A 26,386-nucleotide genomic window follows, 5' to 3' on the forward strand; every position below is an offset into this window, starting at 1 on the left:
ATCTGCACTACTGTTAAAATATTAGTACAACTTGAGGGTCTGTTAGTGTTTGATTATGTGTTGAATTAATTAAAGTGTATCTTAAATTCTTACATAATGGAAAAGCATTGTAATGAGTCCTTTGGTGCAGCATTAGTCTATGTAAGGAAGCCATTTAAGGTTGTGCACATATGTCACTATGCTTTTGTTTACATTATTGCTGTCTGTGTGTGGCTTATCTAATAGTCTAAATATTGCTTTAAGTGGTGCTCCTACTATTGAGTATTATTATTGAGGGTATAATCCAGATCATGCCTCCAGAAATCATTGTTCCACATCAGTGAAACCCATCGGTGCAAACATGCACCAGCAGATAAGATCAGGATTTTTTAGGCTCTTCACATTCTGTGTGTAAATGTTGTGACACAACAAACAATTGGAGGCATGCCTTCCATCTTCATTGGGGGTAAATCCCAAAATGACTTGCACTTGTGCACGAAAGTACATTACAAATTAGACTGTATTATCCTATTAACTACCGAGAGCCTCCACATTAATTATCTTGGCCCATGGCATTCCAAAAACTGGGTTAAGTGAGGTCTTACACATATTACACATGAAACCACTTAGATGAACAGGCTGCAGGAGAAGTGATGCCCAAAGGAATATTAGAAAAGGTAATGGTGAATTTAAATCATTTCATGTGACACATACAGCATCAGCCAAAAACTGATCATTGATACAACAATGGAAATTATCTGTCATTGCAAAAATATCAAAATCAAAATATACCCCGGGAGGTCTGTTGATGCTGAAGGAAGATACCCCTAACAGGTTATAGGACACTGGTGATGAGCCTTCAGGGTAAAGTGTCGTCACTTTAAAACAGTACATATGAAGATATGACCAATCTATGAGGATAGATGAGTGATAAGAATAATACTATGGAAGACCTACATTGTTAGTGTGCTAATCTCTAGAGAGCAGCTCATGAAATGCAACTATTCTTCAGACCCTGGGCCTCCACCACTTTCACAGCATGAGGACTCTAACCTAACAAAATGCTAGCCATTGATCTTTCACTTCAGAATCAAGGGAATTAGACAGTAAAGTAGATGCAAACCAGCCTGTTTGTTTGGTCAGGCTGTACTGAGAGCCATCTGATGTGACTGTATGAAGTCCTTTGGTTTCAGAAGAAAATCACGGCATTTTGCTCCCTCTAGTGGTTCATCACTCTCGAGGCGTAAGAAAACAATGCTCTTTGTACAGAGCCATGTGGTGACGATCAACATACACATGATTCAGTTTTGAAATCATTCAAATGTCACACCACAGTGTATCAGCCATGATGAAGAGTAATCACAGCATTTTCTCAGTCCATTAGTACTGACTTGGTGTGAATTCACATACCAATGTTATTTTAGACTATTTAGTGACTCATTTTGTACCAAAAACAAACAAAACAATAATTTTGGGGAGTAGATGCAGTTCAATACATGTCCTGCTCTCTGTATTGAGTGTGTGAACAGACTGTCATTCTTGTTCAAAAAGGCCTTAAAGACTTGACAATTGTAGGAGTCAATTCATTTTGACATGAACGGTTGTATTTTATGTTGATACACTGATGGAAAGTTAAATAAACTCTTAATTCCGCCAAACTGATCAAATTTGATTTGTATTCTTTGGAGTGAATGAACTTCAGTTTGTCTGATGTTACTGACCAGGAAGCAAAGTCTGTATAGCGTTTCAGGCATGTGTTATAGCACCGGATTTCAGGATATTCTAAATCTTCTCTTGCCACTGTATATAAAGATATACGTTTCAAAGTCACTCTGTTATGACCATGAGTTTCTGTATATTTCCTAAAAACAAGGTGATCAGATCACCTTTACGTTCAGGACGTTTTGTGTCCTTAAATCCCATATGATGATAATATAAAGGAGACTTTGCTTTGTCAGTAGGAAACAAAGAATTATAACTTTGAGCATCCAATAAAAACCTGTAATGTTACCTTAATGGACTGTTTTGAAAATTGAAACACATTTTTGTCAGTATAATAATTTAGATCGTACAGAACCTCCAGATGCTTTCTCAAATAAGATCTTGTTAAGCATAAAATTGAGTCAGTAGAGCCACTAGAGGGAGCGGTACACCACGGTTTACTTCAAAAGTGCTCTGAAACTACAATGAATGCCCCATTTTACAGCACCATCTGCACTTTCCAGTTTTTGAAAAAGCTATTTTGATGCTTTCGAGCTATTTAAACAGCTGATATGACAATGATTAATTGAGAGCTTGATGTCAGGATGTGGTTGAACTTTCCACAAACCTGCCCCGTGTCAGCTTTCAAAATGGCAGCGAGCGTGTGGAGCATCTTTAACTGCCTGTCTGTCATCCAGAACAGCATGTTGGTGAAAAAATAAAAAAACAAATTCACAACCTGTCGTTGGCAGCTCTATCAATCATGCACACATTTAGAGCAGCAGAATCACGCCACATAAACGCATGAACATCAATCTGTTGTTGACAGGGTCCGTATTAGTACATGGATGTTCTGTGTTTTTATAATGAGATGTATTTTGTACACTGTTGTGAGAGACAGAGACAACAGGGGGAGAGTGAGGTACCAACAGGGAAGCAATAACGGCAAAATCAATTTCACACATGACTGCGTTTAGGAGAGGTGAGTGGCGGCGGGCATCTTGATCTGTCCATCAGCCTGTGTGTTTCTCACCACTGTGGCAGCATCATAACTCCTGTTAGACTAGACCGTCGACGGGGCCAACAACCATGACTCCATGGATGATATGGCTATTAGAGCAAGAAACTAGACGCCTACTACATCATGAATCCCCACGCTCGGTGTATCCACATGACATCTCTCTCAGGTCTACAGTGAAGCTGAGCTCATCCACCAACTGTTAACCTTCAACTTCTGCAAACAGTCTCCAATGAATAACAGGGGAAAATGAGGCCACAGGGAAATATATTCTATTACTTTTATGATTCCCTTAACAAAATATATTGAAGATAATATCTAAATTATAATCACAGATGTTTCAATATCCTGCTTGCTAAGAAACTGTCATCTGCAGGCTCTAGAGGCTGACACTGCAGATTTATAGGTAAAATATATAGAGAGTAAATATATACAGAGTCCTGTTATTTACCAAAACTGTCATTTTGTCTTCTTTGCACTTATTTATAGCAAGTAATCACTTAGAAATGTGCCCAGAGACAGGATTCAATGACAATAAAACCCCTGCTTCACCTCCACCAGCCAGTTACAAAACAGAGGAGCCAGCAGAGAGGACAATTTTCTGACGTCATGTTGTATCATATCTGGGTAACGACGCCCTTCACTTATTCAAAGATTCAATTATCAGCAGTATCTTTCGTTATCTCTGGGGGGGTCACACAGGACGCTATTTTTAGTATATTTTCAATATGGTTGGGAAAGGGATGGAGACTGCACCGAATTCAGTGGTGGCAAAAAATTAAGCTAACACTGTGTCATGTTTCATCTTTTGTCCACAGAGAGATTTTTTTGTTAAACTCTAAAATTGATGTTTTAGAAAATACACTTAGTTGCTTATTTTACCAAGATGCAGGTAAGAAGTTTGATGCCACTCTCATGTCTTTAGGACACGCTAAGCTCATTAGCTTAGCAGACTGGAAACAGGGAAGACTGGCTAGCTGAATTCCTGGAGTCCTGTCATTACTGTGAAGTTGCTAAGCAACCAGCAGAGACTCCAGGAAGTCACTGCTACTGGTCAAGAAATAATATGCACAAATAAGCTGTGAAACCATAATTTAAACTTTCAACACATTTCTGTATGGATTAAACAAACAAAGCTACTGCTGCTGCCACTCTGCTAATGGCTGCTTTCGCTCTGCAGGCTGTGTAGACATTGTGCCACAGGTGCTGGGTCAGATTGTGTTACCTGTAGACAGAGTCAGGCTAGGCTAACTGCCTCTGGCTGCGGTCTTTATGCTAAGATAAGCTAACTGACCGCTGGCTGCAGTTTTATATTTAGCATGCTTACATGAGAGTGGGTGTCGATCTTCTCATCTAGCAGGAAAGCAGAAAAAAAAAATTCCAAAAATGTCAAACTATTTCTTAAACATGATCTAAACAGAGAGAGCGGGGCCAGAGGCAGCGCTGCACTCAGACAGATTGCTGGTAATATAGTAAATGCCATTACCTTAACTCTAGCTGGCCCAATTAACAGTGGCTGAATGACTGACAGCTGCACATCAGCTCACTCTGGGGTTGCATGAAAAATAAAAATCAGCAGGCTCCTCTACCTCAGGCCTTCCACAAAAAACGCCATTTCCTATGCTCTACCTTCAACATGTGTCAAGTGTGATCATGCCACCACTGCAGCTTTAATAACGACACTGCTTGGCCTCTGCCCCATAGACCTTACCCAGTAATACATGAGACATTTCCTAGCTTTAACACCATGAAATGCAGTGAAATGATGTAACATGGGTTAAAGCTGAAGGAGTATAGAAACAGCTGAAGCAGGTCCATTGTCAGTCACATCTGTTAGACACAATTTAAGAAAGTGGATGACAGCAGTCAGCTCCGATGTCTCCCCTGTGCAGCTGTTGTAGGACAGTTCAGTCACATTCTTTTATCGTACAAGACAAACTGAACCTAAACAAACATCCAGCTCACTATTTCATTGCTGCAGTGATTTACTGACGAAGGGTATTGCTCTCTGCTCCCTCTATTCTTTCATGTATTTTAATCTGTATTTTACTGTATTTTAATCACTTGCACAATCTTTGTCTACTATTTGGCGAACCATTAAGGCTGGAAAGAAGCTTAAATCTTACTGTTACATGAATGAATAACTTGTCTTTACTACTTTCTGCCCGACTGATCCCAAATTTCATCTTCAGTGTTTCCAGATTACTTAATCCATCTTGTGTAAGAAAGATGCTTTGCAAGTAGGTACTGTACAAGAGAGGCTTTTCATGGCTGATCAGGTCCCCGGCCAAAGCTCCACTCAGCCTGGGGGACTTTTATTCTGACCAAAACCTGTCAATTTCATTTTACTTTGACTGTGACTTGGCCAGTATTCAGGATTATAGTTTTTTATAGTCTAAACAGAAAGTCCCTAGAAACCACTACCAGAGTTCCTTTGTACTCTCAAATAATTTGAAAAATTTAGCATCATCTAGCCTGCTGGGGACAAAGCAACAAGTCTTCATGTTAAGATGGAAGTACACTGTAATCATTAAATATAAATCCATTTATCCTAATAAATGTTTATATTTACATAGCGTCGTTGCAGTTCATTTCAGGATAGTGGCACACAAACATCCGAACATCTTGCCAGGTGCAGGTTACAAAAATAGGAAAATGAAAAAAATCCCATGCTTTATCTTGACTGCAGGCCAAAAGGGATCATGAGGCAGTCGAAGCCGATGAAAACCTTTACGGCCAGATGTAGCATGGTGTAATATAAAGGAGGACAGTAGCATATTCCAGTGTGCAGGTGCTCCTTCTTGTGTTGAGTCAGATATTTCTAATTTGGTTGATTTGTTCCCATGCTTGCTGTTCGAGGACCTTAAGAAGAAAAATAGAAATGTATTCTGAGTTTGTTCTCCTGAATGTGGAAGTGTTTGGCGAGCACATTTTGTTTATCAGTTTGGCAAGAACAACAGTTTCCTCTTATTGTTTGCAAACACTCGCAATCCTTATTTGCTCCCCATCTGGTAAAAGAAAAGATCTTCACTCTTGTTGCCAGAGCAAAGTCTATCCACCTTTAGCCACCATCGTGTCCTTTGATAAGTAAACCACCCAGTAGACCATGTTAAATGCCCCGAAGGACACTGGGAACAGGATCCGTGCGTATTTGTCAATTTTGCTGGTTCCACCCATACCAGCCGTGGTGGGCTGGGAGCACGGCGTCTGCTTTAGCTCCAGCTTGTTCCCCATCATCTGGATGCGCTCCAGCTTAGGCACCAGCAGATGCTGCAGAGACGAGGAGCTGGTGTTCTGCTTGCATGGCGTCCCTGCCATCACGTCTGGCGTGGAAGCAGCAGCCTGGGGCGAACTCTTCACCAGCTGGGCAGAGGAGGAGGCCACGCTGAGCAGGCTCTCAGACTTGGGGCTGGAGCGGGAGAGGGTGGAGGAGCTGCCGTTGGCTCCACTAGCTAAAGGTCGCAGCGGTCTCGCTCTTCCTACTCCTGAAATGCTGGTGGTGGACTGGGCTCTCTGCTGGCTGCTCGCCTCTTGGTGGGAAATATAATTCATACGCTTTCTCAGGTTACCGTTGGTATCAGGATTTTGCTGTGAGAAAGAAAAGCACAATAATTAACATATCTGGATATCTAGAGGATAAAGGGGTTGGGAGGTTGTGTGATTTTTAGCTTTCACAAAACCAAAAACACAAAAGTGTAAGGAATGGATTAAACTGTATCTGCAGTTGTAAGTAATCATAATCATAACTGCAATCACGTGTACCACTTACAGTAGCAACCCAACCCAGCACTTCCAAAGCCAAGAGATAGCATGTGATTCACTAACTAAATAAAGCTCGGTTCATGATACACGTAACATTTCCCCACTGCGTGGAAGCTAGTTCAGGATGCTGATATATCAGAGTTTAGAGTGAGGTTAGCGGCTCTGTCCTGCTCTTCAGTAAATCTCATACCGTTATTATGAACTACATGACTGCGAGAACGGAAACCTTGACAAAATTTTTTCATGTAGTTATTAGATTTTTAAACTCTCAAATATCCGTGTCATCCTCAGAAATCCAGCTTTGCTTAGGTTGTGATTTTATAGTGATGCCTGTTTCACACTGTCATAATGAGCTGTCGACCTGACGGAGCACATTTCATTACTAAATGTTTCAGTGGAGAATTAGGAATGAGGTTTAAGAGACTGTTCAATTGTTCAAGTAAAAATTAAAGATCTTATAATATATATATCTGCTCAAAATATATAACAAATCAGTTAAACTCTGATACATGTATTCATTTAATTAAAGGTCCCGTATTTTACATTTTTTGAAGTGTAAGAAGATATATTTATGGTTTCAGGAACCAAAAACCATCTCTATATAGTTTCACATCTCTCTCAGGCTTCTCTCTGGAGCTCTAGTAACAACAGGTTGGTGAGACACATTACTAAGTGATAAAATATAAATATAGCAGATTTCAGGTAAAACACTCGGTGAAACCCACTCCTGGAGGGCTGGACAGGTGGGCGGCGCATGGGGCGTGGTTGAGGGTGGTGACTGCTTTGTTGTGACATCACAAAGTTCCAGAAGTCCTGACGGCTGGTTTTAAGGCTCAGTGTCTGAATACAGGTTGTGTGCATTTCTCTGTGGACTGAGGTTTTAATACTTTCATAGTATTAATACAGAAACTAAACCTGCTTTATAATCTAAAAAGACAATATGAGACATTCAATGAATTTATAAAATAAGAAAATGTGTTTTGTTAAAAGCTTTTTACACTTAAGACAAAAGAATTTAGAGGATTTTTAATGTGAATAATGTCAGGAAAGGTGAAGCCCACTTGCATTTCTGTTCTGAACAGCGGGGCTGAGCAACATAAACCTTAACATATTGATCTGATTACAGTCCCCCTGACACAGATGGCCTTCATCTGGAAGCAGACGATAGAGTGTGTGCAATACAGATGTCACTTACCAAGGATTTCACTCATTTCACACAAGCTTAAGACAGAAAGTAGGTAGCACTGCATCGGGGCGGTAATGCAGTGTAGCGTCAAAGGAGCTTATCCTTTGAGAGTTGATGTTTTCAAGCAGCGAGAGTGTGATGCTGGTACTAAGGCATTTGCAGGAGTAATCCACCCCCCTGAAACTGAAAGGATCCAGTGTTATTGTGTCCCATGTGCATCAGAGGAAGTGTGTGTATGTGTGTGTGTGGACAGCAGGGTGTGTTTTTGATGATGGGAGAGGTTAAAGACTGAAGAGCTGGAACTATCAACAGACCCTGACCCTCGTGCAAAGCCCCTTTAGCAGCGCCAACAGGACCTGCTCTCGAGGAAAAGAGTATTAATTTTTTCCCCCCAGTGTCAGAGCCTCTCTGAAACCTATACAGATGTACCCGGGCTGTGTTGCCGTGGCAACCTACTAATCCACTGAAGTGCCGTTGTCACTATACTGCATTCAGGCCTGATTACGCCACACTGGGATTTGGACTGGAGGGAGCAACTTAAAGTAGTTAGTGTAAAACTGACATATGCATTGCTGGGTTGTGTCAGCTTCATCAGTTAACAGCAGACCTATATATTTAATTTGATCCCTTTAGAGGAACATAACGCAGAGAAAATGTGTATGTTCTCCCTTCATTTCCTGTCTGTAACACAGTGTTTACACACCACCATAAATACAAGCAGTGATTTGTAACACATTCATCATATCCCATAGCTCTAAAATAGCTTCATGTCATAGTCATCAATTCTGATTAAATCCATAAATCAGCTACCTCGGTGTCAATGTAATTTCAACTAGTGGAACAGAAATAGGAGATTATGTCAATTTATTCATCCTCCTCAGCAAATGCCATCAGTGAGAAACACCTCGTGATCAGCCACAAACATCTGTGAAGCTGTTTTCAGATTCTCTTTTTTTTTTGTTGCACTTTCATATTATTTCTGTCGTCTCTAAACCAGAATCAGCTAATTAGCTGCTTTATTTATGTCTGAACAATAGCTAAATTTGTCCAGGCTGATCTGGGGATAACAGGTATGGGATGTTTTAGCAGGATCTTATTGTCCGCTTCATTTAACGTGTTTGACATGCTCTTGTTTAGACAAGTCAAGCTGAGGTTGACAGAGCAATTATCTGTGTAATCAGGTAAAAGAAACAGCTACAGCCCCAGAAGTGATAGTCTCAGAACAATTTCAAAATAATATAACCTAATTTGTGGAAAATCCAGAAAACCTAAAACACTGTGAATGATCATAAAACAGTGATTGTGTGTGTTATCACCAATTTATTAGAACCTTCTTGACCTGAGAGCCAGATTTTCAGTTTTCATGGAGACTAAAAAAAATCCATAAACCTTCCATAATGCCAAACAGCAGCACGTCCTAGTGGTGAATGGGAGTCTAAACTCATGTCCTGGATTCAGATTACTCCTGGTTTTGCCACATTTCAGATCCTTTCAGCTCTTATGAGCAGGAGCACAGCTGACAAACCTCAGGCAGGCCCACTTCTGGCCGTTCAAAGGTCTAGGCTAAAGGCCAGATACGGTAAGCACATAATAAGGGACACGCTGTGTAAGTGCTCCTCGAAGTAAAGTGCTATCAGGTTATTTGAGGGAAACAAAAATCACCTGCAGCACTTCCTCTGTGTCCTTGACCTTGACAGGCGTGGTTTGGGGCACCGGGGGACATTTGGCCGGCTTCTTTTTGGCCCGCTCGATCTGTGCTTGGGTGAAGTAGTTTACAGCAGCGAACTCAATTAGGGCAGAGAAGACGAAGGCAAAGCAGACAGCGATGAACCAGTCCATCGCAGTGGCGTATGAGACCTTGGGGAGGGAGTGGCGAGCGCTGATGCTGAGTGTCGTCATGGTCAGGACAGTGGTAATGCCTTCAATTGTAACAGCAAAAAAAGAACAATATCAACCATATGAACCTGATCCTGAGTCAGAGCTGTTTCATATTTAGCCATATGCTGTTCTATCAAATTCTAATATATCTAATTTGTACTAAAATTATTTACATTTTTTGCAATAAAGGCAGCTAAGTATGTCACAGTATTTACACCTGCATTAACTGATTTTCTTTCTTTTAGCCACTTGGGGGCAGCGCAACAAGCTGTAAACACAATACTGTCATTCAGGATTATCACCTTATAAAGTTGTATGACTAATGTCTTATAAAACAGTTGCCTATTTACATATAGTCCAGCATGGAGGAAAATGAGCATTAGCATTAGCACTCTCCTTTGAGCTTCGTTTTGGTCTCCACCAACTCCTTTGTAAAATGTTCTATGTGGCCAGAGGTGATGTTGATGACAGCAGCTAGAGTGAACCAAAACAGTAAAAAGTTGCAGGCCATAAAAACCTTAAAGAATGAGCCATTGATAATACAGAAATATTGGTTAGTGCATATAAGTACCTCAAACAACCCACATCAAACCTGAAAAAAATCTACTTAATAAGACACCAGGAGGGTGAGCTCTAGGGCTAACTAGGCTAACCTTTCCTTCACTGCAGGAGTGCTAGGCATCATGACATCACTGTACCTTCTTTTTTCTTGCCTTTTCACTGGGATACAAGCCAATGTACTTCAGGGAGCCAACACAAGCTGCTCCACCCATTGAGGTTCAGCTCACCCAATAGGATTATTTCTGCCTGCAGACAATCTCTTATTCAGTCATGTTTGCATTACTAAAAGTCTGATGTGCATCAAAAGACATTACAACACTAAGAGCTTACACTTGCCTGAAGTATATCTCCTGCTTCACAGCAGAAACACGGGGGACTACTGTGGAAACTATGCAAGAAAAGAGAGTTTGCACAGAGCTAAAGAATGTTCCTGTACATGTCATGTCACTGTACTAACAAGAGAGGGACCATAAAAATAAAACCAGCTACCGATCTGGCCAGCACACAAGGTCACGTGTGGCTCCTACAATAACAAAAGGTTACAGTGTGAGCCTGCAGCTCATCATTTGTCCTTGGAATTATTAACCAATAGCAATAATGTGATTTGGAGAAAATCCCCTTTACGTTGGCAATCAGGAACAATCTGTGCCGCAGAGTCCTTGCCCAACATAAATTCATCCTCTGTGTCCGGACGTGACCGCCATATAATTACCTGTCAATCAAAAGCAGCTGGATGACATTGATAGGTGAACTGCAGCTTGAGGATACTGACCTCTAATGCAAAGCTGTTCCCAACATAAGCAAAAACTGAGATGGTTGATGGATATGTAAAAGCTTTTGTGTCTTTTTCTCTCTTTCTCAATTGTGTAACTACTTTCGTGTGTAAATAGTGCAGTTGAATACAGAGATCATCCTCTTGCTGCTGCTTGCTGCTTGCCTCTTGTATTTTGTTGGATTTTATTTACAGTAAATACTTTCACTTTCAGTCAGCCAAAATTTCGACTGAAATGCTACCCCTCCCCGAATTAGATCTTTACACCAACGGTTTCATTTTCACCTCCACACAATAACAAGATTGCAGCCTGCAGGGGACATTTTGGTTCTTTAGCTAAACCCAAAAATAGAAACATAGATGCCAAACACCAGTTAAAGTTTAAAGAATAGACACAAATCAGTCAAATCAAGTCTATTAAATAAATAATTCAATAGAAGATGAATTTCATGTCTCTACCTTAAGTATGCAGCAGGAGCCAGAAGGCGATTAGCTAAGCTTAGCATAAAGACTTGAAGCAGCGTGAAACAGTTAGCGTAGCTGAGCTCAATCCAAAGTTCAAACATACACCTGCCACCCCCCTAAACAACAGTTTATCCATCCACCCAGCACTTCTGTATAAAGCATCTCTGGATGTAGAGGAACCAGAACCTGTGAGTAGATTTCCAGAAGTAAGAAAACCAACTGACATTTGTAACATTGCTAATGATAAAAAGTCCAGCTTTTCCCATCAGTATGTCGTGTGGATCACTTCATATATCGATAAAGAGGGTCGTTTTTTGAAAAACTATCTAATATTTGTGTTTATTGTATCTCTGGTTTTTAGCAGCCTTTACACTATAAGCCCTACATGTTTAGAGTACAGCTAGAAAAATGGAAAACTGACAAGAGCATTGTGAGTTCAGATACGATGATACAAGTACCTGCAATGCTGTGCAGGTAAATTTTGATGTCGTTTTTTTCTGGGCTCACAAAGTAACTGGTGTCTAACTTTGTTAAATCATGAAGGTTTCAGCTTCTTACAGCAACTGCTGTGGCGGAGCTGATTTGTAAAATAGAAATAGAAGAAGATTCAGAAAGTAAACCCCAGGAAAATGCTTCTTTTTTTTTAGAAAAACAGATGAAAGAAATGTTCACTGACATATTACACTGAGCTGTATAAGCTAGTGGAAGTGGACGACATTACACTAGCAAATCAAGGTGCCGTGCCTTCACCACAATAGTCTACAGGATGTAAGTATCCCCTAAACCAGGAACTGTCATTTTTACATCAAATTTTTTTGAACTGAGCAAACAAGATACATTACACCAGTGAGAGTCAGAAGATAGTAGCTGTTTCCTTCTGCTTCCAGACTTTATGCTAAGCTAAGCTTATTGCCTCCTGACCCCATTTACCTACTTAACACACAGTCACAAAAAGGTATCAAACTTCTCAGCTAACTTTCATAACGGATGTGAATATTTTGTAAAATGTTAAACTATTCCTATAAACTGCCATGAGCATCTGTGCCATGCATCACCCAAGTTAGAATTAAACTTTGTGACCTCCTCAGCTATTAATGGCCAAAGCTGCACACTCATTCCAGACACTGCAGTGAACAACAATCACTTTTCATGTCACAGGCACAGAAACCAATCGCTTGACACTTTGAATGCTTGTTGAAAATGTGCTTTTTGCTCCGACCGCTCCATCTGAAGCCAAGAAGCTCAGCTGTAATCCTCCCTCCTGTTTGTCTTCTTGACAAACTGCTTCTTCCAGACTCAAAACAGGACACTGTGGCTGAGTCTCTGAGACAGGAAGTCAAAACCGAGTGTGGCTGCAGGGGAGAAGAGGAAGAAATCCAAACACCCACCATCCTCCTCCTTTTCCAACCCCAACCTCACCCAGCACAGCCACACACGCACACTCAAATGCAGCGGATAACAGCAGAAATCCGCTGCCTCAGAGGCTCTGCCGAGACAACAATGGCTGTGCTGCTGTGACGCCTCTGTCATGCTGGACAGTTTGGGCTGAGGAGGCGGGGGCAGTGCAGCTGGACTGTCAGATACACTGGCCACTGCGGGAGAGCAGCATTGATCCTCCAGTGCTTTATTACACTGCAAAGCACAGGGCAACACCTCCACCGACAAACTACCAGAGGGAGATGTCCCTTAATAATAAGACAGTCCAGCAATACAGGTCCAGTTTTCCCAGTCCTGTCTGCCTTCTGTCCTGACTATTGACAGACGCTAATCAGTTTATTTTAGGACAGAGACCCAAATGTTGTACCAGGGGAACCAGGGCAAGTGCAACTGGGTCACAGGCCAAAAACTGAAAGCCACTGATAAGGTAGAAATTATGGATAAAGCAGCAGCTGGTATGTCTGTGCTAATGTATGTTGACAGAAAAAATGCTGGACAATGTAATGATGTCACACTCACTGTAACGCTGTAAAACACTTTAACTGTGAAAATAGCAACACAGCAACAACTATGGAGAGTAAAAAACAATTCAGTGCCTCAAGTTAAGTTATTATTATATCATCTGCTGGAGACTGGAGATTATTTTGAAGCACAGTAATGTACTAACCCTGCAGTGGTGTAAGATGGGAAAACATATTCACCTATTGGTAACGTACACCTTGCCCAACAACTTTGTTTTTGGTCACCCCCCCTCTAACCCTTACTTCTGGTCTGCCTTCTCCCACCTCAAGACTCCTGTCCCAAGTGAACACGTCTGGGACCAGTCTATCAACTGAACTCTCAGAGACCAAAGTGATGATAACCCATCATCAGACTCCTGATCACACAGCTAACAGTCCAAACGTCAAAGTAATGAAGCATTACTGTGATTAGTCACTATCCCCTACACTACTCATAATGGAAAAACATTACTGTAATGCAACTTAGTCATGGGCAACTCTACTGCTGTTAACTACATTTAGAATTCAGAGTAAAAAAACAAATAATAAATTAAAAACCATAATCTTGTAATAGGTTTAAGATGTAGAAATGGGGATAGAATTTAAATATTGTTTGTTATTTTTGTTTCATTTGAGGCCTGAACCCTTTAAAACAAAGCCTCATTAAAGTAGCATAGAATAACTTAAACTTTTAATTAGATCCTCTGTGTAAATGAGAAGACTAGACATAATTTATTTTTTGTATTTCTCTGTATTAGACGGTATTCTTAAGGTAAACTTAAAAATCTGTAGATACCTAAAGTCAACATTAATCCCTGGAGCATCGTGCCTATAACGACGCATCTTTCCCCATGTTACCCTACATTTCTGTTAAAAGGTTTTATTACATTTCCAACCAATTGTAGAGCGATATTTATAACATCTTGAGGATATTTTGTATAATCCACCATTTAAGTCCAAAGATTTTTTGTAGATCTAAATTTCTGGTCTTTGCTTGAGGCAGTTTTGCTCAGGAGATGCATCAAAATGATTTTTCTTAATGCTGTCAGCTGTTCATTCTTGCATTTGAAACCAGTTTTAAACAGTGAATTTGCCTTTCATATTGAAATCTTAAGATAACACACACAAAAAAAAACCTGCAGCTCTTTATATATATGCCGTAATCATCACACACAGCAGCATCACCATCACCTTGTTGTGCAGGATGGACACACGCTCCAGCTCTGATTGCTCTGTTGGCATTCAGGCATCAAATAAATAAACAGAGAGGAGGGGAGAGGCTGTGCAGGGTGAGGGATGTGTGAGGTCTACATACCGAAGACTGTGCGTGCCGGGACTGATTCTTTATTTATCCAGAAGGACACTTGGGAGAGGATTACTGTCATTATGCAGGGGATATACGTCTGAATCATGAAGTAGCCCATTTTACGTTTCAAGTGGAAGTAGACCGTCATCACCACATATTCACCTGGAGGATGAAGAGAAATGAATTAGTTTGATTAACAGAGAATTGAAAGTTGCGGGCTGACAGATTTCAGTTAATACAGCTCTGGACAGATGTCACATTTGATTTTATTTTGATCATTTTTTAGTGCTCCTCTACATTTTAGAAATCCCCCATCCATTTTCACCCAATGGACAAACGCCTCCCATCCCAACTCTCTCCTGCTAAAATCTTTTTTGGATCCTTCAGTATTTATGTGAACGCCCTCTGAAAAGCCTGCACTTACAATGTTTACACTGTTTGATGTCATGAGGCTTGTCATGGTCCAATAGACTGACTAATATGTGCAAGAGTCAGAGCTCCCGATCCTTCTGATATCTACAACCTGAGCATATTTGTACAATATCTTCTCTTCCATCCATGTGGAAAATATAGCGTAGACGTGGCAAATCTTCCAGGTTTCACATGATATAATACACACTGACAGCTGAACATTTTTCCTTACAATAGAAGTGATCAGATTTTACCTTTTGTAATAGAAAGAAATAAACAACCATGTTCGTCACATCATTTCTGCAGCCATTTTTAATTGCAAGCATTCAGTATAATTCAGCTCATAGATCAAAATGATGAAAGGACAAGCAGGTCTCACCTGTGATGGATTTGATCGTTTCACTGGAGACCGTCTGGCCTATGAGATCATACTGAACCAGGCTGGAGGACTCGGGGGGGACCTCCACTGAATGCTGAGGCCCTTTGGTCCAAGTATAGATCATCTCTGTTTTAGGGTAGGCATCTGTGGGCAGCCAGCAAAGCCACACCAGTGTGAGTCATTTACTGTAAGTTGTGCAATATAAAAACACACACAGGGTATCGGATGAATTCTGTATATGTTTTTGCATGAAAGCAAAAAAGAGGGATTTTACACTGGGAATTTTATCATAGATATAAACTGACATGTTGTTGCTTAGGTGTGGGAATATACTTGTATTGTCAGTATGTTCATTCACATACGTTTGTCAGCTTTCGTGACACCAAACAAATTTGTAATAAAAATTATTCATAAAAATTCACATTGTCATTCAAGTCAGCACATGTATTTAAATGCTAACATGCTAATATTTAAAGCAGATATAGTCAATATTTTAACACTGGGTAACATGATTTGTATCTAAAAGTTGTCACCCATAATGACAAACCAACAGAGAATTATCACCTTACTTTGCAGCTCCTCTCCCCAGCATTGATTGTTTTATTGTCTTTTAGCTCATTGTTTTGGTTTAACCGTCCACAACTTCACTATTTTAATTCAGTCTCACCGCTCTCATCAGCATCATCTCCAGAAGCAGGTAATAGACAGTGGGTTTATCAGAGCTTTTTGACTGAAAATAGCTGGACATTAAAGAAGGTATTTGCAATTTTGTGAAATGTTGTGAGTTCAGCATCAAACTTCATTCTTTTCCTCACCAAGAGCTGTCTCCAGAAGTGGAAAGCAACGCCAATGTTAACCCTATTACATCTTTCACATCAAGTTAGCATGCTAACCAGCTAGCCGTAGCCCGTATCATCACTTTCCAATAGCGACTCACTGTAGCCTTCAATCTGCCCTGAGGACGTAGCACTTCTTGTCTTGTAAACACAACAATGACTGAAGCTCTTGTCAAGTGACAATCACCGCCACCCGTTCTCAGCAAAAAATCACATTCAGCCTTTAAAGTTGTATCTGCAAAACCAAAACAAGGACCTGAAAGATGCTAAAACGCTCCATAGAGCTGAGGTGAACTGCAGAGTTCGGTGATAATTCTCTGTCACTATCACTGACACTTTTCACATTACACATAGTAATTTTTCCAGTTGTTAATATATAAATATTGATGATTGCAGCTTTAGTTTAATTAAGTCAAATTATGTACTAAATTGCTGACACAGTGATATTTAATATCTTTTAATTTCAAGGGTTTTAAGCCCAAATTATTACTGTTCATTGTTTCTCCGTGTTCACTGTTTTCTCATCAAGGGAAAAAGCTTCTGAAGCAGCATCACAAGATAATAAAACTCTCCACTGACTAATTCATTTTTAAGGCTATCAGCTCTTAAAGGCAGTTTGACCCATCACCTCTATTGAAACGCAGGGAAACTCTCCAGTAATTAAATTACTATTCTGCTTGAAAAATAAGATTGAAGTGCAGGTTTTCCAAACTTTCTTGTAGTTTATTGCGAAGGGGTGGGGGTCTTCATCATGTGACACTGAATTGGCTTATATCTTATAATTCCTTATAAAAATTATACAACAACTTCCAGTCCACTCTTTCAGATCCACTCCTTTTTTAGATCCAATGAATCCAATGCAACATGATGGAGTCAAAGTTCAATGAGATCCCAGCTGTCAGATTTCACTCACTAATGCCTCATGTTGACTTCTAACTTTAAGTCATAAGAAATCCTTTTATTTCCCACTGTTGCTTCCTCAGAGGACTTTGCTGCATGTATACTGGTGAGGTTGACCAGTCTGTGGCCGCACGACAAAATGCCAGTTGTCTTAGCCCACCAATCCCTATGGGACTCCACATCGGCTGGATACCAACTGTGCTGCCAAAATGAAATGACTCTGGTGTGTCATGGAGTGGAACGCAATGCCTGTGCAGTCCAGAGTCCAGATGGAGAAACAGAATAGGAGACGCAGAGAGAGAGAGAGAGAAAGAGTGATGGAGAAAAAAATGAAGGCAGGGCAGACATAGAGAAAATTAGCACACACACACACAAACACACACACACACACACACACACACAAACACACACACACACACACACACACACACACACACACACACACACACACACACAAACACACACACATACACACACATCAGCTATGGAAAATAGCCGCATAGGTCTGTGCTATCCTGAGGCAGAGGAAGGGATTCTGACCTTTCCTTTGCTTCAGGCCACATCAGATCCATGGTCGCTTCCTCCTGACTGGAGGCTACAGCAGCAGCAGCACCAGCAGAGCAGGATGGTGAAAGGAGGAGGATGAGGAGGGGGAGAAGGATGACAATAACAGAGAAATGTGAATTTGTCCTCCGCAATGTCACCACGCTGGGTAATTGACGGCAGATTGGGCAGGGTGTAAAGGCAAACTCGTCATCTTTTCCTTTCCTTTCTCTTGCAGATGTAATCTTCAAATCGCTGCTCTCCTCCGATAAGATGGAGCTGCTCTATTTGAGAAACTCTTTTATTTGAGATAAGTCATTTTCTGCTGACCAGTAGGCCCACTCTAAACACTGATGCTGAGTTAGGGCTTCATTGTTCACAATGAAGAATGAAATACTTCATTATTTAGTATTAGCATTCAGTCACTTTGTGTCTGACAAAGTGCTCAGCTCCTCAGCAGTCCTTTTCAGCACACACTCCATTTCAGCAGCGAGCAGAGGGCACTCATGTGACTGAGCTTTTCCAGCCAAACCAGGACAAACTTTTGATTTGTGACAGACGTTCTTACCTTCCTAAATTCCTAAAGCACTTCTCTCTATGAATATGAACTTCACAAATTAATCATGAAACCTTGGCATAACAGCTAAAAAAGCACAATTTAGAATTTGCATTTGTGGAAATAACTTGAATACTGGAAACAGGTTAACGCAGCTTGACACTTGTTTTTAGACTTCGGGTTTTGTAGGGATTAAACAAACAAGTTAAAGCGTCTCGAACAGCTTTAGATGATAGGCAGGTTTTGTTAGTTTTGGACAGAGCCTGGTTGGTTGTTTCCCAGTAAGCTTTTAAGTCGAAAATTTATTTTCGTTTATATGCAGATGACACCAAACTTTATGTACCGATAAAACCCGCTGACACCATCAGTCTACAATAAACTGCCTCAAAACACACTTATGAAAATTTAAATTCATAATCTACAGTAAATGTTTAACTTCTTGCATTTCTTGTGTTGATTTTGATTAATAGTTATTGTGCCTGTTTTTTGTTTGTTTTTATCCTATGTCCATTTCAATATTTTTATTTCTTTCAATAGATTTATTTCTTATGATCTTTCAGTGTTTCATTGCCCTGTGGAGCAGTTTGTCCCTATTGTTTTGAAATGTTTTATAGAAATAAAGTTATTATTATCAATATTATATATACATAGAAATAGTAACAATATTATCATCTAACTGCCAGCAAGAAAGCAACTAAGCATATATTTCCCAAAAAAAGGTGAACTATTCCTGCTATCCCACTATTCTGCATTTACAACAAGATGTGACAACTGCTGATAACAACTTTTGAAAACAAGTCAATATGAATCCTGGGAAGCTAACACAAAGTCAAAACTCTGCTGAAACGTGCGTACTAATTGTGTATTACTTGCAAATTATGCTGCCTCCTGTTTTGTAATGTAAAATAATCTAGCAGGTCTCCTGTGAAACAACACCAGGGGCACAGTATGTAAGATTCAGTGTGGAAGCCAGAGAGGGCTGCCAGTCTCTCGTGCACTGGGTTTATTTGTTTACAGCTATTTAGAAATGACTCAAATACAAAGCTTCACTGTGATAATGATTCATAAATAAATGAAACAGTGTGTGTAGCACCTTTGAAAAGCTTTTTACAACAAGATTACGATTAACATATGATTTTACACTCCTAAACAACATGTATGATCACTAAACCCATGTGATTCTGTGGAGGGGAGCGAGTTCAGGCTTCACTTCCTTGTTCAGAGCCACTGCAGCAGTATTAGGGGGCAACACAGACCTATCAGCCTCCAGCTGTCTGAAAGTGCAACAGCTGGTTTATCTTGTCTTGTCAGAGCAAATCAGCAAACATCTGGCTGTTTGTTACCTGCTCACCACCCTCTCACCTGCCATTTAAAGAGCCGGAGCAAAACAGAAGGACACTGATTGAATCTTTGTCAATTACATCCAGCCCTGATTTGCATACATTAAAAGGACAGTGTAACCACATCTGTCACCTTTTCTGCTTTTACAGGTTTATTTAGTTATCCATCACCATCTTTCGCAACCAGCCACGCACACACACACACGCACGCACACAAACACACACACAGAGCACTTACAGCTTCCAAATTTGAGGGGGCATGCATGTCCATCCATGGGGAAGTCCACAAGCTTCATGGGACACTCAGCGCTGATAGTCAACCTGTTGCAGCACAGAGAAGAGTGAATCAATAAAGGACCAAAGAAACACACACACACACACACACACACACACACACACACACACACACACACACACACACACACACACACACACACACACATTCATCAGAAGTTTGTGCAATACAAGTGCACCAAAGTTTTGGTAAATAATAAATGTTACTATCCACTTAGCACTGTTCAGCAGAGAAATGTGGGTGTCACTTCATACTATTTCTAATTAAGAAAAGCTAGCTTGTGACAGCTGATGACATTGTGCTAAATGTTCTTCTGTAAATTGGCATCTGATATAAAATATATCAGTGATGTGTGACAGGAGGCTGAAAAGGTTGGTGATTTACTTTTACCAGAGTGTTTTCACCAAAAAGGCAAAGGTAGAGTTCATTGACAGCTTTAATTGAATTCAATACTTAGTTTGGATGCCTCTGCTCTTCCCCCACAGAGCTCTGCACTGTTTACACTGTGAACCTGGCTCTGATTTCACAGGAAATCTGCTCAACTGCTTGAAATGAAACGTCTTTCTCCTGTCCTCTCCCATTCTTTTCAATGTAGAACACAAGTCCATTCTCCCATTAGAAATGAACGTGCTAAAATAGAACAAAATAGACACATCATGTCTGACCAAAACTATTTGATCATGATTATCATCAGGTGTTTTCATGACTGTATATGGAGATGGAATATACTGTAGCACCTCATGGTGTAGAGGATGGTGCCGTTCTTCATGATGCGGAAGAGCTTGTTGGGGGCCGTCATGTTGTGAGCCACTGACTTCTTGCCGTTCCTGAAGAAGGTGTCTGGTGTCCACACCTTAGTCACCATTAGGTTGTTCAGCCTTAAAATCTCTATAGGGCCCTCGTACATCAACCTCCGGTCCACCCAGGTCTGGCGAAAGAACACGTCCATTGTGTACTCCTAAGACAGGAGAGTTGACGAAAACAAGAGAAAAGGTTGGTAGGGTAAGTGGAGTGATACTGCTTCATAATTATTGGCATTCATCTTGAAGAAAGTGTAATAAGAAAAATAACTTTTTGTCCAACACAAATACAAAGTAACAAGGGTTTACTTTCCCAGCTACAGCATAGAAGTGCCCAGGTTTAAAGTTTGGCTTTTGTCTGTGTATTCTGTAATGATCCCAGGATGTAAGTTTTAACAGTATTAGTACAACAAATACATAAAAATGTTTAACTACATTAAGAGTGTGAGTACATACCATTTCAACATCTGAAACAGGCCCGAAACTTGTCACATAGATATCTGTCTTGACTTCAGTCACAGGACCTATAGAGTCAATGAAAACAACAGCAAAGGTCCCATTTAATGACTGTTTCCTGTTTTAAATCCTTCCATGTCACAGTCCGGCCTCAGACAGACACCAGTCTTACTCACACTTGAGTGTAAACTCTCTTTATAAGCCCACAAGCCATCAGGGTCAAACCTAAAACACATGCAATAGCTTATCTCATCCACGGCTGTGGTGCCTCTGCATAATGGAAGTAAAAAAAAATTTAGCTTGATGTAAAAACATAATCCTATTTGATTTTTTTTTTCCTCATGTAATGAATGTCGAGGCAGACTGTAAAGACGTTGTTTATGAGTGCAGGGATAAGCAAAGCTACAGTATGTCTGCACATTTCTGTTGACAGGCTGCTTTGCACAGTAAAAGCAGTACCGAGGCATCATCATAGTCATCATCATCATCATCATCATCAACGTCATCATCATCTCTCTGTGAGAATATAACGCTGCTTCTTAACGTGTCGTGGCTGCAGACATGATGTACCCAAACCAAATCCGCACTTTTAGCACTTGAACTGTGCATTAAGCGTTTGTCCCGCAACATACACACGGTTATATAACTACATTCGCTTAGAGGCCCCTCTTCAAACTATACCAGGCTTACAGGATGTAGTCTGAAGCACGATCCAACATCGCATGTGCTGTGAAACACTTGACCATGCAGCAACATGTTACACACTGTACAATGAAAGTCACCCACACAGAGAGAGGAAACGAACTTGTACAGTAGCCTACTTCTATTGCATGTCCTGGAGGGAGGAGCCATCCTCTCAGGTTTCTTTAATTCTTAAATAAAACTGACAAGAGTTGACTTACATAGAGTACTATTTGGTGCGGTAACAAGTAACTTATTTCACTTTATGGTGTTTTAACATCATACAGCATTAAAAGTTAAACAGAAAATAAAGTTTATTTTTCATTTTTTGGGTTTAAAGCTACCTTATTGCTCTTCATGCTCTGTTTCAGCTTCCTTTGGCACAAAAAAAGTAAAATAAAATCTTAAGTTTCCTGTTACCTCCTTTAATTTGAAAATTCTGTGAGTTTCCGATTATAGTCGTATAGAAAATGTTTGATAGTAATAAAAGATACAGTAAAATTTCTTTTTTTTGTCCTACATACCTCCGAATCCAGGTCGCAGCCTGTTATCATAGCCGTCCAGAAGTCGGTCTAAAATGCGAGTAAAATTCTCCGGATAGATCCTTTCATCCTTCCTTGTCTGCCCAGAGATTTTCTTTACACTGGAAAGAAAAAAAAATGAATCCATAACTTCAGCTCATGAACTGATCCTGGAGCTGGAGGTTTCAGCACCACGGACAGAGACACTGTGGGGACTCACCAAGTCGCCAAACAGAAAAAGTAGAAGAGGGTCCGAATAAAAGCGGGGCACATCGCTGTCACCATCTCCTTCTTCTTGGCAGAAACCATCTTTGCATGCCATACTTCAAGCCTCTTCACATCTCACCACGCCAGATGCCTGTGTCCCGGGGAAGAGGAGGAGAGAGACGCCGGCGATACAGAGGGCAGAGCGGCGCAGAGAGGAGGGAAGTTGAGAGCCTCTCTCCTGCTCCCGCAATCTGTCCGCCAGACGCGCAACACACACACACACACACTAACACACACATACGCACACATAAATGCAAACGCCTTCACTCCCAGCCCCGGTCACCTCTCGTCCGGATCCGAGCTGCTGCTACTGGGTGCTGGTGGTGGGTGCTGGTGGTATCCAGAGAAAGGCAAATCCTCCCTCTCTCTTCTTCACTCTAACTCTCTCTGTTTGCTTCTGTCTCTTTCTCTCCCTTCCTCTCCTGCTCTCTTCCCCTCTCTCCTCTCTGTTTGCTTTCTCCTTCCCTCTCTCTCTCTGTCTCTCTGTCTCTCTCTCTCTCTCTCACACACACACACACACACATACACACACACCTGCTTTGGTCAGGACACAGATTAGACGTGCACTGCTTTGAAATGACTTCAACAGAGTCACATCTCTGACTTCACCCTCTGTCAAAGCTGGAGAAGGAGGATGCAGACTGTGTGGACCCGTTCCTCTCCTCAACACCCTGACAGCATGACCTCCCCCTGCCTTTCAACATCTCATTCACTTTTTTGCTTTTAGACTCACGCCTTTTTCATGCCTCAGAAGCATCGAGGAAATTTAGAAGCACTCCCAGCGTGCCCTTTGACCCCAGCATCAATTAGTGTCTTTGTGACAATGTTATACACAGCCACAGACTACATGTTGAACTAGTTTCAGGAATGCATTGGTGAGCGCCTGTATTAAGATTCAAATGGGTCAGTCTTGTCGCAATACGCAATCACACACACACACACACACACACACACACACACATACAAAAACGCACAGGTACTGTAGAGGAACTGGGACAAGCCACATGCTGCTTCACAGATTTCTCTGCACCTGGGACAAGCACAAGACCTTCACTGTGTGTGTGCATGTGTGTGTGTGTGTGTGTGTGTGTGTGTGTGTGTGTGTGTGTGTGTGTGTGTGTGTGTGTGTGTGTGTGTGTGTGTGTGTGTGTGTGTGTGTGTGTGCATTTGTGTGTGTCTGTGTGTGTGTGCAAAGTGAAAGCATGTGTGTGTGGCTTCTGAAGGTGAAGTGCGGGTAAATCTCGCAGGATAAACAAGATGTCTGGGTTCCACCACACTGGCTTTCCTGATTAGTTTTGAAGTGCACACACACACACACACACACACACACACACACACACACACACACACACACACACACACACACACACACACACACACACACACACACACACACTGGGCTGAAACAGAGGCCACTTAGTGTGAAGGAAAGGGGAGGGAACATTATGTGGATACATTACATGCAATCTGAAGTCATGTAGTCTTATAATGCAGCTCCCAATCCCCTGCACGGCCGCCCACCCCAGTCCTCCCACAATACACTAGAGCAAGGCGGCTCTGAGGGGGATGAGTAATATGCGTGCTCTTTGTGGGGGCAGGCTTTCGTCCAAGTGATATTTTTTTCTCATTTCTTTTCTTTTTCATACATTTGATTACAATTTGCTCTTTTAATGGAAGCACTTAAAGGCATACTGTACAAAAAGGTTGTAATATTATTCATTCAACGGCAGTAAAATGCCTTGAAATGTCAGAAGTACAGTTTTAGGAAAAGTCACGTTGGCCTTATAATGCCACGTTGACCTTTCCCTGTAAGTCTGTCCTGTGTTTAAATTACACTACATGATTTATTACGGGGTTAACATTTGTGGCCTAAAGAACACATGTTAGAGATCTGTAATTGAATTTCTTTTATTGAACTCTTTCGTGGCTTTCGTGTGTGTGTGTTTGCTTGTCTTACAGTTTGTCCTGAAACAGAATCTTCTTGCTTTGTAAGCTATATGCCCTGCAGCAGAAATAACTGCTATGATAACCTAGTTTTTTTTATCAGTATGAGCTCATGAGTGTGTGTGTGTGTGTGTGTGTGTGTGTGTGTGTGTGTGTGTGTGTGTGTGTGTGTGTGTGTGTGAGGAGGAAGTTAGAAGAGGTGAAGCATGCCTCTGTGATGGCTGGTGTGTGTGGTAAGGGGTGGAGGGGCATGGCAGCAGTGGGTCATTACATTACCTCCCGTAGGATCCATGCGGGGCCTGACGAGAGCCTCAGAGAGTCCCAGCCTGATGACACACACACCTACAGCTGCTGCAGCAGAGCTTGTTAGCAAGAGCTCAGCGCACATGAAAGACTGCTGTCTTTACTGTGGAGCAGTTACAGCCAGATCTCATTAACTTTGCAGATAGTGATTTTCAGACTGGCAGTCAAATAAGCCTCATTATCAGGCTTTTGTTCAACAGTAAACAGAGGTGGAGAGTAACTCAGCTAAGTCAAATTTAGATTTTTTATTTTCCATAATATATTCTCATTTAAGGTTTCTTAAAAGTATCACTTTTTATTGCACATGTATCTTACAACTATAATAACTAATTACATTTAGATTTTGCATGCAATACGTATAATGACAGGTAGTGCAGCATCACCTGCACCAGATACTGAATTTTAGAATTAAAAACTTTATGTTTTTATTCACAGTTTTTAGGAAGCAGAACAGGGATATTGTGATGCTGATGCGTCCTTCACTAAAGCATTTGAACATTTTCTATCTACTGTAATTAAGGTTATGTTACGTTTTGTTAGGTTAACCGTGCATTAACAGATTTTTTGTCCCACTTGGCGAGACACAACACTGACATATTATCACCTTGTAAAGTCAATGTGGCAAACGTGTTAACAAGCAGTTATTTTGGAGTTGTGTTTTGGAAACCTGAAGAACATGAAGGTGCCAGCAAACTCCAAATTATTTATTTATCTCCAAATTTACACAATATCTCATCTCCCGCCTCTAATGGCCGACTTTTCATCATGCGTTCGAGTGGCACGAATTTGGAACAGGCATAAACACTTATTTTGTATGAACCAGCTCTTTTCTAGTTGAACTCAGCCCTATGTCCAATATTCACTCAACTTTTTGCTCTGTTTTAGACTCCACCAACTCCTGAGGGGAATATTTGGTTCTTTAATGTTCTGCTATGTTCATCAGCTAATCGCTAACTTCATCTTTGTGTCATTTGATGCTGTGGAGGTAGCACACACTTAGTTTATCCCGGCCTGTTTTCCCGAAAACAACCGCATGCTGCTGCAAAAAATAAATAAATAAATAAAATAAAAGTAAAGTTGAGGGTTGTAAAGTATGTAAGTATGTCTTGTTGGAGCAGGTCAGTCAAAGTGTAATGTATCACAATAAAAGCATCTGGCTACTGATTAGCAGATATCTCTTTCCTTCATGTGTTGGATCTTTGCAAAGCTACAGCGCTCAAATCTCCAGCCCACACTGTTTGTGCAGAAATGCAACATGTGCCTACATGAAATACCAGAAGTAGTTTTCCTTTCTGATAAAGCCTGAATGACATAAATCAGGGAATAACTGTCAAAATACTCTCGCTTTTGACAGCATTTCTAAAAAAATGTTTTTGCCTGTGTTACTTATTTATTTCCCTGCACCGAGCAAAGCTGCACTTTCTAGGTTGTGTTACACAGCAAATAGAGTCATACTGGCCAGGTAGGGAGAAAGCAACTCTTTTGCGCTGGGGGTTACGATTGATGAGGCTCATTGTGGCAGTGCAGGGAGCTAATGAGTCAGAACCATGAAAGCTGTCGGGAAATCACACCGTCCAAAAAAAAAGGAA

General features: G+C 40.9%; 1 protein-coding gene across 2 annotated transcripts in view; it reads right to left on the minus strand.

Annotated features, from left to right (window-relative positions):
* The window catches only part of gabra4 (gamma-aminobutyric acid type A receptor subunit alpha4), a 28,775-nt gene extending 5,773 nt beyond the window's left edge, over positions 1 to 23,002 (minus strand). The window contains exons 1-9 of one of the 2 annotated variants that reach the window (XR_008828542.1): positions 22,504 to 23,002; positions 22,287 to 22,405; positions 21,082 to 21,149; positions 20,563 to 20,783; positions 19,769 to 19,851; positions 15,356 to 15,499; positions 14,575 to 14,727; positions 9,309 to 9,565; positions 5,271 to 6,286 (exon numbers count right to left, since the gene is read on the minus strand). Coding sequence is in view for 1 of the 2 variants with exons in the window: in XM_056383732.1 (XP_056239707.1) it covers positions 5,750 to 6,286; positions 9,309 to 9,565; positions 14,575 to 14,727; positions 15,356 to 15,499; positions 19,769 to 19,851; positions 20,563 to 20,783; positions 21,082 to 21,149; positions 22,287 to 22,405; positions 22,504 to 22,592 (1,671 nt within the window). In the remaining variant the exon portion in view is untranslated. Of the gene's footprint in view, positions 6,287 to 9,308; positions 9,566 to 14,574; positions 14,728 to 15,355; positions 15,500 to 19,768; positions 19,852 to 20,562; positions 20,784 to 21,081; positions 21,150 to 22,286; positions 22,406 to 22,503 lie in introns of both variants that reach the window. The other variant, XM_056383732.1, reaches the window with a different exon arrangement.
* Positions 23,003 to 26,386: the final 3,384 nt, after the last annotated feature.

This window comes from Seriola aureovittata, chromosome 8, assembly GCF_021018895.1.
Source record: "Seriola aureovittata isolate HTS-2021-v1 ecotype China chromosome 8, ASM2101889v1, whole genome shotgun sequence".
Classification (NCBI taxonomy): domain Eukaryota; kingdom Metazoa; phylum Chordata; class Actinopteri; order Carangiformes; family Carangidae; genus Seriola; species Seriola aureovittata.